This window comes from Ambystoma mexicanum, chromosome 11, assembly GCF_040938575.1.
Source record: "Ambystoma mexicanum isolate Mex_15411 chromosome 11, UKY_AmexF1_1, whole genome shotgun sequence".
NCBI classification, from domain to species: domain Eukaryota; kingdom Metazoa; phylum Chordata; class Amphibia; order Caudata; family Ambystomatidae; genus Ambystoma; species Ambystoma mexicanum.
The window spans coordinates 1,063,390,818-1,063,403,166 of NC_090934.1; the positions used below are offsets into that span (position 1 = coordinate 1,063,390,818).

General features: G+C 44.4%; 1 protein-coding gene across 2 annotated transcripts in view; it reads left to right on the forward strand.

Moving 5' to 3' along the window:
* The window catches only part of POLG (DNA polymerase gamma, catalytic subunit), a 1,004,779-nt gene that overhangs the window by 645,463 nt on the left and 346,967 nt on the right, over positions 1-12,349 (forward strand). For both annotated transcript variants that reach the window (XM_069624312.1, XM_069624311.1), the window contains exon 14: positions 3,592-3,752. In XM_069624312.1, coding sequence (XP_069480413.1) covers positions 3,592-3,752 — 161 coding nt within the window. The remainder of the gene's footprint in view (positions 1-3,591; positions 3,753-12,349) is intronic.

The following is a 12,349-nucleotide window of genomic DNA, read 5'->3' on the forward strand; positions in this document are numbered from 1 at the left end:
GAAATTTAAAAGAAATTAAAAAAATTAGTTGCAGAAGACACGTGTTGGTATGAACCAGGCCTTGCGTTGAGGCATTGCCAAAGCGCTCATTTTGGCTGTGATGCTACTGTCCACTAGAGGAATCCAGGATTGTCTCATTTGTGATAGTTGCTGGTAGCACAAATAATATAAGAAACCTTTCCCATGGAATCAGGGCTATGCGTCCACAGTACAATAGTCCCCCTTGGGGGTGGTGCACCAACGGAGGAATCCCTCTATGGGATTAGGGATTACCATTATCAGAGAATGCAGTATGACCCTGTGTCAATACACTCAACCCCTTCTCCGACCTTAAATCCTTCTTCCCCCTCTTTAGATAGAGCCAATGTGTTGTGTTGTGAAGTCAGTCAATCCAACATACCTGAAAAGACTGAAAGACCAGAAAGTATAAAGTATCATAAATGTGGTTTTAAAACTGGTACTGTGAAGATGATGATGACCCGGAGTCCAAGGATCACTCTCGTGAACCAATATGAGCAGTGTAGCTTCTCAAAGCAAGCGATTGGCCCGAGGCATTACAACGATCCCACGCAGGAGTTTGAATAGAGCTGAGCTGGGACGCTAGAGAGAGATATGGAACCTCTGAGGAGGAACAGTAGCAGCAGTATACCGTAGCCGCAGATGTGAATAGAAAGGGGAGCTTGTGCCGGAGAAACCGGAGAAACCGAGGTTGTCTGAGATGAGACCACTACTCGGGCAGCTGCAGTGTGAATCCTCTTGGCCTCCCAGTACCCAGCAAATGGCGTGCGCGCGCAAGAGAGAACGCGCCACTGGTAAGTGTCAAACGTTTGCATAACCGCTGCAGATCTCGCCGCTACCGGAGCGTCGATGAGGGACGCAGCTGCAGAGGCAACGCCGGTGCCTGCGCCAAATTAGCAAACAGGTACGCGGGTTACCCGAAAGGTCCCAGAGGACCGTGGGATCAGCAGGGTGCACACAGTAACTGGAAGGAGACGGGCAGGGACCCGAATGTCGATACACAGTTGAACACAAGAGGTTCTGGGACTATGAATGTAAACATAAGAAATGATAAAGAGTTGTATGGTTGGTAAGAGAGTGAACCAAGCAAATGCAACGGCACAGTGTAAGTCTGGAATCCGCACCTACGTTTGAAGATGAGAATAGGAGAGTTTGGGACCCTGACAAGAAAAGAGGCAAACTAGGAAGAGTTGTATGCTTTGCAAAACAGTGAACCAAGCAGAGACAACGCTACAGTGTGAGTCCTGGACCTGCACCCAATTAAGGAGTTGACGATAAGAGTGTTTGGAACCCTGATTGCAAAAGAAGCAAACCAGGAAATGTATGCTTGGCAGGAGACTGAACCTAGCACTCAATCCTCATAGGAATCTTCAGTGTGAGTCTGGGACCCACACCCATATGAGAAACCAAAGTTTAAAGTTACAGGGATTAAGAGGGTCCGAGACCCTGTGACAGTCCAAGAGAGGGCACTTGCTTGGCAGGAGAGTGAACCAAGCCATATCCTGCATTGCGAGTTTGGGACCCGCACTCACGTGAGAGGTTGAAAACAAGAGGGTCAGGAACCCTGGAATTGATCAAAAGGAATCATACACTTGGTAGCTGAGTGTGCCAAGTTAGCGGGATAAAGAACTATGAATCCAAGAATTGTATCATTGTGAGTAGCCCAGTGACATTTTATCAAAAGGGCGTAAGGAGCCCAGGAGCCCTAGACAAAGGAAAATAAGATGAGAAGAAAGAAGAACCACAGCTAGTATTGGAATCTTGCATTTCTGAACATTTTGTTTTCTCATTACTGTTTTCTGCCAGAGACTGGGACCTTTTCTGTTTGTTGAAACCACAATGAACACTTTTACTTTGAGAACAGATCATCCGTGCGCAGTTGGGACATCCTGACAATTAAACGAGTTTTCTTTTTATTCATAAAGCTTAGAGGGTTTTCCCTCTCAGTTTTAGGGATAGTGAGGCATTTATCCAACCCTTCCTTGATTAATAAAAGTCTATACCCAGAAAAATGTCACTATTGTGTCTGAACCTTACTTCTGGTTCCCTACAAGAGCCTCTGCCACATATTTGATGAGGTCCTGCAAACTAACAGTTTATGTTCTAGGCGTAGCCAGAAGGATGAGCAATGGGGATAGCAACTTGTTCAATATGGTAGTTGCAAAAGATGTTTCAAACGTGAGGAAGCTGCAAGGTCTGAGAACTTTCTGGGTTGCCAGATGTCTAGTTCTGTGGGAGCAGATCAAACAGTGTCTAGTTTCCTTGCCATAAGGTGCTGACTTCACTCCTCTCACTGATGACGCACACGATTAGATCATATGCAGGGGGATGCATTCCAAACGTCACTACCAATAGTAATGTATATTGTTCTTTGGAATCATTTATAGGTAGGAGCAAATAGGGATGAGGGAATTAACATACGTCTGACATTTTGTAATGTATTCTTATGTATTCAAATGTTGTGATTCTTGTCTTCAAATATTGTAACCTAATGTGGGCGGGTTTAGTGTTCTCAGCTTTGGGTCTTCTGAGCCTTGACTGACCTCCTGGCTGTTAATTGCATGCATTAAAGCAATATTTCTGGCAATTGGTGCCTCTGATTATTGTTTCCTGGATTGATTTCTGGGCCTACTTTTACAGTTTGCACGGGCAGCATCGGCAGTACATTAAAGAATTTGAGGAGTTGAGGGTACTGGTCACGGCAATAGTTCCCAATAATGTATTTATTTCATTTTGTATAAAGCCACAACTATGCACTTGCAAATGTGCATATCCAAGAAAAACAATATTCATTGTGGAATCTGTGTATGCTTTATATATCACACAGCAGAGGTTTTCCATATATTTGATAATCCCATTTGGAAAATGATTAATTGTATCAATACATATGTGTTGCTGATGATATTGCTCACTTGGTTTGCACACACTGCAGAATGTATTCAAACCCTATGGTTACAGGTAGGACACAAGTTGGGGCAATCTGAACTGCTTATCTTTCCGAGATCAAGAACACAAGAACAAAACCTCTTTTGGGTTGCAATAATTTAATATAAAACTGACCCATATGATGAATCCAGGCAGATCGTCACCTCTTCCCAATGGGGGTGCCCACTCCCTTTCGGGCCAGGGAGGTGAGCCTGCTATGCTGAACACCTACTAGGGGACAGGGTAAGTGGAATCCCTCTGGAAGCGATTCCCCCTAAGTGGACAAGAAAACCCCAAAGAGGGGTACAAGTCACCATCCCTCCCCCTAGACACTGACACCTTTATGGGAATGTAGGGCCTAAGTTGTGTGATAATTCTAGAACCCCTTTAATAATGGCAGACTCTCATTCTGACCCAACCTATGCCCAATCTCCATGGAAAATGATGGAGAGGCGAGTAAATCCACCTCCTAGTGGAGCGTCATTGACGTGACGAATCAGGGGAGATTTTCTGGTTTAGGTAAAGAAAGTCTTCTTTTTGATTTTGAAAATAAAAAAAGTCCTAGTAATCATGCCGCATTGTCCATCTCCTGATTCTGACCTATCGCACCATGTGCTTAGTAACAAAAGTACATTTTATTCTTTTCAGGATGGAAATGATAACAATGTTGGAAGCCCCTTAGCCAAGGACTTCCTTCCTAAAATGGAGGACGGCACCCTGCAGGCCAGCACTGGAGGCACGAATGCCACAAGAGCCCTTGAAATCAACAAAATGATATCCTTCTGGAGAAATGCTCACAAACGAATCAGGTACTTGGGAAATGAATGCTCAGACTTAGCCTGCTTCTATTTTTTTGTGTACAAATTACATTTATAAAATGATACTGTAGGACATGGTATCAGACATGGTATCAGTTGTCTGTAAATAAATCAAAGTGATACAACTACAGAGAGAACAAATGTAATGTGATGGGTTAGGACTGAAATTCGGACACAGGTGATTAATGATTTTTGCCATATTAAATGAAAATGGGTGTAGAAAATGCCTCTGTCCCTGTTCTAGAGTATTTTCCGTACCTAAAACAAAACTAGTGGGTCGATCCTTTGTCGTCCAAAGCAAACTGTCCTGTGCCCAAAGTACTATTCTGATCCTCACGTTCTAAAAATCAACTATTAAGTGAAAAGGGAAATGTCCTTAGCCTTGGAAGGTATACAAATGTTCAAAAAAGAAACATGCTTAACTCCAACACAAAAGTTCCAGGAGGTTAAAGTTCACAGTTCTAGAGGGCGGTACACTACCCCTGGATTTCTCTTCACTTAGCTTTATACTGGTTTCTTTAGGTTCCTTCAGATCAAATCTATTTAATATACAAAATAGCTTGGCTGACAAGTCTGATTCTTGATAGAGTGCCTGGTGTAATCTACTGCCAGGTTTGCTTTGACTCCTTGATATCTCTCAATTACACTCTTTAGTTACTTCCTGATGTATCCTTCTCAGGACTTTCTCATGCAGTGTATTTTATAAATTGTCCAGTTTGGTTTACCTGGTATACTCTCCTGCCGGGATTCTCTTATATGCAAATTCTTCTTTTCATCATAAACAAACACTTCCCTCTGGTGGACTAACTGGTATTCTGTAGCAGTAATGGCTTCTCCCGCAGTGAACCTGCAGCCGCTCATTGGTGTTTTCCGCTTCCTTCCTACAGATTTGCCGCCTCTGCTTCGTGGTTCCTGTCCTTCCCGGTGCTCTTGCTCGACTATTCTGTGTACCAACAGCATGGAGTCTGCTCTTTCGTACACGCCAAGCCAGGAGGCTGTACTTCCTCCTTTGGCTTTCCTGCAGTGTACCGATATCTCTGCAGTCTGCCTTCCTTGGTTTCTCCCGTGAGCCGGCTGACTCCACGGACCTCGCATTCGCCAGGAATCCCTCGGTCAGCACTGAGAGGACTCGACCTGTCCAGTGACCTTCTCCCAATCAGCTGGCTTTCCTCTTTAAATGTCCTGCCGGCCAATATGCGCTCACAACAACTAGAGCGCGGTTTACGTTCGGGGCCTTCACTGATCATCGTAACTCGGGTCAGCTTCCTTGTGACAGTACTTCGATCCTTAGAAGAAAGGAAGTCAGTTTGTGATAACTTGTAAGCAAAGTCTAGGAAGGTGTTCTCAGTCGTTCTAAATGTCCAGTTTGATTATGGTTACATGTATGCAGAGTTTGAAGAGGTATTTTCAGTAATTTTGAAGAAGGAATGAGGATGCCATAAAGGCATGGGGAATGGAAGGGGTATCCCCAAAAGTAAAAGGGGGACCGTGTCTCGTCTGATGATGTCATTACATTCCGCTGTGGGTTACCTCCCCGCATGTGGTCCTCCCTCATATAGTCGCACCATCGGATTCATCGCAGTAAGTAAATAAATATCGGCCTTTTATAAAAAAAAAAAAAAAGGAAAGCAGTGCCCTGTCTACAACTCCTGTGCATGGTGCAACACCCTGCACAAGCAAGGCCAGTTTTGTTAAATTACGTGTGATTATCCTTCAAAAGTAAATATTTCCTTTCAAATGTACCCCCATGAAGTCTAAATTTGAGTTCTCTGCCTTGCAAAACCAAAGACGCCCTGCCCTTTTAAAATCGTGGGCAGAACACTGGAAAATGTCTGCACAGTGTCACGCAACCCCATTCTTTGGAGCCGATGAAGATATTGTAATGTTAAAGTGGGATTTCAAAATATTACATGCTGATTGCTGCTCAAACGTGGGTTGGGTGCCTTGGAGCACAATCCAATTATCCAACGCATAATGTTAATGAAATTGTCCTTTCACAATTGTTTTAATTATCTTAAAGACACTGGCTAGACACATATCCATAGTTTTGGCAAGATTAATGCCTGGAAATACCACCATGTTACATACTACAGAGGTTATGTGACATGTCTGTTCTGCTTAAAGCTTTCCCAATGCAGCTCTGAAATTGACTGTGAAACCATAATTAGCAAATTTTATGTTTTTTGTCAAATTAGTGTAAAAGTTTCTTGTAAACTGAAATACACTTTTAATTAAAAAAAAATACATTTATGGATGAATGGAACAGAGTGGAGCGAGAACATCAAAGAATGCATAGTTGCAGGTGGTGCTTGGTCCCAAGTATTCCACAGGATAAATTGGTAAATTGAAGGAACACTTTTAGTTAAAGTCCATGACCATGCACAGGAAGAAAGCATTGGCCGAAGACCCATCTTGCCGCTTTCATGCAAGGCCCTATGTTCCATATCACATATGTGATTACCAACTGTACCCTGCGAGGCGTCAAGTCCCTTAGGGCCAGGGTACACCAGTTACCTTCTTTCTCTGAGTTCTCCTCTCATCGCTGACCTTCTGGAAAAGGGGCTTCAGGAAGCGGAAAAGGATACTACCGCTAATAGCGAAGCCATACAGCGCTTAGACATGGCTACCCACAACCTGGAGGTACAGATGGAGGACATGGAGAACAGGTCTCGAAGGATTAACACACGGGTGAAGTCACTTACCGCTTGTTGGTTACAACTGTAAGTGTGTCCCTAATTACACTCCCACTAGAATAAATTACACTTCTCTGGTGAAATAAGGCAAAAAGGCGATCTTGTAAGGATAACAAGCTTAATCTTACAAAATGAGGATGCTAGCAAAGGACTCTGCTGCTTGAACGGTCTTCTCCTGTCCCTCTTCTGTTCCTTCCTGCCAAAGTGGTTTCAGGCAGGGGTTTATATAGGCCTGACTTGCTGTAGTGGTGTCACTGGATATGGATCATGGCTTCATCCCAATCCGTCCTTTTTCCATAATAAATATGCTCCAAAGCCTTCTTTCTTCGTTGTCAGCGGTTTTGTCAGTGCATGCTGTTCTCCATTTTGCTAGCTTTTGCAAAAACACCCTGCAGCTCTGCAGACTTTTACAAACCTTGAGGTCTAGTTGAAGGAAAGAATTTTATGTGTACAAACATTTTCCATTAATTTTATCAATTTTTCACTCCTCCTGCTAACGTTATCTTGGTCCTGTAGTTTCCTCCACACTTAATACTTCTAATGGTATCCCATTCTGCATTTTGTCGAACAAAACATGTGATTCCTTTTTTTAACCTGCATGGACCGTTGACGGACAGTGGACAGCTGGTGAGTCAGTGTGCTGGCACTGGTGACGAACACTGCACATTTAAGCGCATGTGGTCAATTTTAGATCTCACAGGCCGCATTACTTCTGGGAAGGAGCACAACTCCTCTATAGCACTAAGATTTTACAATGCCTAGGATCGGACATTACAAAACTATCTAGCTAATAGTTAATTGCGCCTTATATTTAGACAATAACTACCTTCTTCAGTTCTTGCCTGTGTCTGTGTATGTGATTATGAGAGAGCCTTCCCAGTGCCCCTCCTCCCCCCTAGTCCATTATAGTGCCTTAAAGAGGTCTTACCTAACTCAAAGAACTTGGGGGTTTGGTAGGACTCTGGTTCCTTCCCAACATTCACCTTTCTTTACTTCTACAGTAACAAACTCATCCCCACCTGACATATCTACCACCCCAAAAGTGTCTGTTTGAGTTTCGCTGTTTATTGTATGGCAAGGTGCATTAGAACCCCCAATTGATACCATCATCTTTGCACTACTAGGTACTACATTGACACAAAATCGGAGACCCAATTGGCACGTGCGGAAGATGACCAAGAAGAACACGATAACAGGCACAAGTATTTTTACTGCTGCCCCCAGCCATGACGGAAACCAATCAAATGCAAGCGATAGCCAATCCGTGTTGTGAACTCCACCTTCTTTCTTCATTTGAACCCCTAGATTGGGCACCGCCTCGATGATGTGGGATAGTGAGCCATTTTCAGTATCCTCCGGGGGTACAAAAGTGCAGCAGCTGCTTCCCAACTGTTTACACACTTCTCCTTCTGTGGCTGTTAACAGATCCAGCATATAGCGGTTCTGCATCGTCATGAGTCTCAACGCACAGAGCTCTACTTTGATGGCACTGATCCCATGCTCTGTATCATTGGCGAACTGAACTAGCTCCCATCGGACTATTTGAACCCACTTGGCGTTCGCAGCTACTTGTACCCCAGGAGCCAAAAAAGATGAAAAAGTCTCTGCTGAGCTAAAAAGTCGATACTCATCAGGTATTCCTCTGAGCAGTGCAGAAGAGTCTTTTGAGATGTAGTTCTATCTCTTCTTTCTTTTCAGCTGTTTAAATCGTTCTTTTTCTGGCAGCATACAAAATTCTTGTATGATCTGCAAGTCTCTCTCTGCTTCTTTAGGTGCTGGAGTGGCAGTTGGCACCTTGACAGGCATTTCTTTTCCCTTCAGTTGTTCTTCCAGTATTACTAGTAGTACTGAGTGCAGGATGACCAGTGAACACTTGTCCCTCCAGGATGATGGGAGGTGGAAAGTAGGCTTGTCAGCCACAAACCCAGTAGTAATCCATCATCACTGCTGTACCTTTCATCATCCCGTGGCACACAAGAGTGTGGTTGAACTGTGTGTTTGCGCCAACATGAACTGTTCCTTCATTGCTAAAACAAAGTTCATAGTCCATGTCTCTATGTATTTGCACTGACTTCTCCATTGTTGCAATCCATGCCAGCCTTGTGATGTATTGGGACCATATATGCGCACACATAGTTTCTACTTGGGCTATTATTTCTTTGCTGTACTCGATCAGTCCTTCTGCAGGGCACGTCACTGTGGTGCCCTGCCATTTGTTGTTGACATGTGATTGACCTCCCGTGGGAAAAATATGGTGCTTGTAGACACTTGATGTATTTCGTACTGCCATTGCATAGCGCTTGGTCTAGATTGATGCTCCTCAACTGCACGCTGTGTGCCTGGAATGTGTCCTTTATCCTACATTGTGAAGATGTACCAGGCATTGTGCCTCTATAATTAGGACTTGACGTGGAACTAAAACCTTAGAAGCCCCTGGTGCATGCGGGATGAGTGCACACACGTAACAGCTTTCATTCATTAGATTCCTCCCCGCAGCACGCATATCAGAGAACCAGCTATTAGAAGACACTGAATGCTGAATGTCAGAAATGGCGTCACAGCCCAACCATTTATATATATCATGATTTGATCCCAGTAGACCTTTTTAAGGGTGAGGTGGGGATATGGGCTTCAGTTCTGTGTAAATTGTTTCATGCCATTCTGAGCAGTGGTGAGGTCCCACCCTCCAATAGTAGGGCAACAATAGTACCTATTTATAAGAAAGGGGGTAGAGATTCCCCAGGTAACTATTACTTAACCCACTCCAGGAATGGGCGGACCATGAACATTTTATCACATATCTACAGGGGGGTTTTAGGTCAAATAGGGGTACGATAGACCACTGCTTTATCTTGTCTTTGATCATTGCGAAATACATTTCACTGAAGAAAAGGTATATTTATGCTGTCTTTTTAGACCTAAAAACGGCCTTCGACACGGTTTAGAGAGAGCAATTGTGGAACATTCGGTTGAAGTGAAAAGCCCTGTTCAATCTGGTTGCTATTATACATTCACTATATTCTGCCAACACAGCTACTGTCCGATATGGGGCAAGGGGTGAACAGACACAGGACTTTGGGGTCAATATTGTTGTAAGGCAAAGCTGTACCCTGGCCTCATTTCTATTCATCAGTTACATCCAAGAAATTATTAATGAATTGATGAGAGGCTGCCAGGACAGCCCCAGGATGGACACAGACAAATATCCAGCTCTTTTCTGTACAAACGATGCAGTCCTCCTGGCTATAACACCCCAGGGCCTGAAGGGTGCTTTGACCATTTTCGAAAATAAATGCTCTGAATTACACCTTTCACTAAACACAGCAAAATGCACGGTGATGGTTTTTAGAGCGCAGCACGCAAAAAGGAGAATAGTAAGATTGCGTGCCTGTGGTGATAATATTGAAAAAGTTACACATTATGATTACCTTGGAGCGCAGTGTGAGGAATCGGGTAGCTGGGAACCACAGATTAAAAAATCATTACTATCTCTCAACAAATATTGTAGCAGAATTTCATCCTTCTTTACGTAACATGTCAGGGGGCAATTTCCCCTGCACTGGAGCTCTATAAAAAAACAGCAGTCCCAGCAGCCATGTATGCTCGGAGCTATGGGGACATACAAACTCCCGCGATCTCTGTGTATGCGAAAAAACATTTCTAAAAAAATGACTACTCCTACAAGTGTTGGCTCCATCAGCCCTGGCCCACCTTGTACTAGATAACGGGGTCACAGATCGGATTTTGTATAGACCGGTTATGTTCTGGGCCAGGATTCGGAATGTGGAAGGGTTGGAAATACATATAAAGGCGCTGTCACATGTAATGAGCCATGAAGGGGGGAAGGGGGAACCTAAAGTGGTTAGCACATGTGAAGGACTGTCTTCTAGAATTAGGCATGCCTGAGCTATGGATTAAACCCCAGGTACCATTGGTATGGAATTTGACAGATTTAAGAAACAAGGTAAAAAAGTAAATGCATGATAAACTTGGAGTCGATGCCACAAAACTGAAGTTTGATGTGGAATACCTTGATACCGCAGCAGAACTGGGGTTCAAGGCTTACTTGACTCCATTCTTGTGCCCTTTGAGAAATCTCTTCGGTTTAGGGTTGGATCTCTTCCAGTAGCCTGCCTAACTAAGAGGTGGCAGGGGTCCCAATCAGAGCTGTGCCCAATGTGTGGCTCCAGTTCAGAAAATATGCTGCATTTCCTATTACTATGTAAAAAAACAGAGTGTTTGAGACGCATTTACTTGCAATGTATTCTGCACAAGGTAGGAATTAGCCAAGCAATGCCAGCTTACGAATCATAAGGGAATGTCTCCTCCCCTATGTGGTTTCTGTCACTGCATGTTTCATCCATAGGGCATGGCTGTAGAGAGGCAGGACCATCAATTATGGCCCTGTCAACGTCGATATAGGTGAATAAGAGTCGGCGGCTGCGAGCCCTGCTCTCCCCAACAATTACTAATAATAATAATAATTTAGCATTTATATAGCGCTACTAACGCTCAGGTATCTGAGCGCTGCTTATTGCCCACATTGTGTGGTGCTCGTTTATCGACCTCGGAAGGATGAAAGGCTGAGTATGGCTCTGCCGGGATTCGAACCTGCGCCAGCAGGCTCTGCACAGATGTCAAAGCGAGCGTTCTACTCGCTGTGCTATCGGACCTATCTACTGCACCTGTATCCTGGCAGGAACACAGCTGTTCACTGAATAACAAAAGCAGGGATTCTTATTGTGAAGGCCAGTATTTATACTCTCCTGTACTGTAACTCCCTGCTCTATTTCTCCCATATGTTGTAAATAGTGTATACATATGGGTTCCTTTTTATTAACTGTGTTTATTTTATGCTTGTATCTTTTTTGTATAAACTGTTATCTTATAACGTAAAGGTAAAAACACTGAATAAAAGTATGTTTTGATGATGATGATATAAATCATACTTCATTTGTACTTTCATGTTTTATTCCTCTAAGAAAATCTGTGGGGGTGGCCGGCAAAAAGTGACATTTTTTGACATATTCATACCATTGCTTTTAAATCTACTAACATTATTTCTCCAGCATGGGGTCTGGCATGGATTCACATGCTCATGAATATTCCCCGTCGTCAGGCTGGGAATCCTCGGTAAAGAAAAAACCAGTATCAGTTTCGTTTCTGATCTGTCTTTCGTAGTAATAACCAATCACTGGTCTCTGCGTCATACTGACCACAGCCAATGACTGCCCTCTACCTAAGCACCGCCTCTGGCAGCCATCTTCAGATTTTTACCGCACGTTCATGTGTTGGGATCCTCGTGCTATTGCTCTCGAGCGTTAGTGCTATTTTTCGCGCTTTTTCACAAAAAACTTCGATTCTTTCGGTCAAAAGAGCCTCAAGCTCCACCGATCCTACATCCGATCAACGGGGACCCGTGTCGGATTCGTCTGTGCCCCTCAAGGGTGAAGATTTCGTCGAGCTACACTTCGGAGGACTCCAGAAGCTTCTCAGGCCCGGTCTCGGAGATGGCCCAGGAGAAGGGAAGCTCGACGCCCGGAAAGCTGTTCAGGGTCTGCCCTGGATGCCAGCTGCAGAACGTCTTTAAGGAGGACGAACACTCTTTCTGCCTTTACTGCCTTCATGAGGACAAGACGCACGTGGAGAAGGACTGTGCGTTTTGCGGCAACATGTCGGAACGGACCATGAAGGACCGCCATCAACGTCTCGCCAACTGGCTGGAGGGTAAGAGCCCGTCTGGCGAGAAGAAGAAGAAATCCGAGCGGTCTTCTAAGACCGTGAGGGCGCCCCGGCGACGGGGGCCCAACATAAGGCTAAGCACCGCGAGTCCGCTGGCACCGGGAGCGCCGAACGGTCGGGCTCTACGGGCGCCAGGCAGGGCGCACCCTCCCC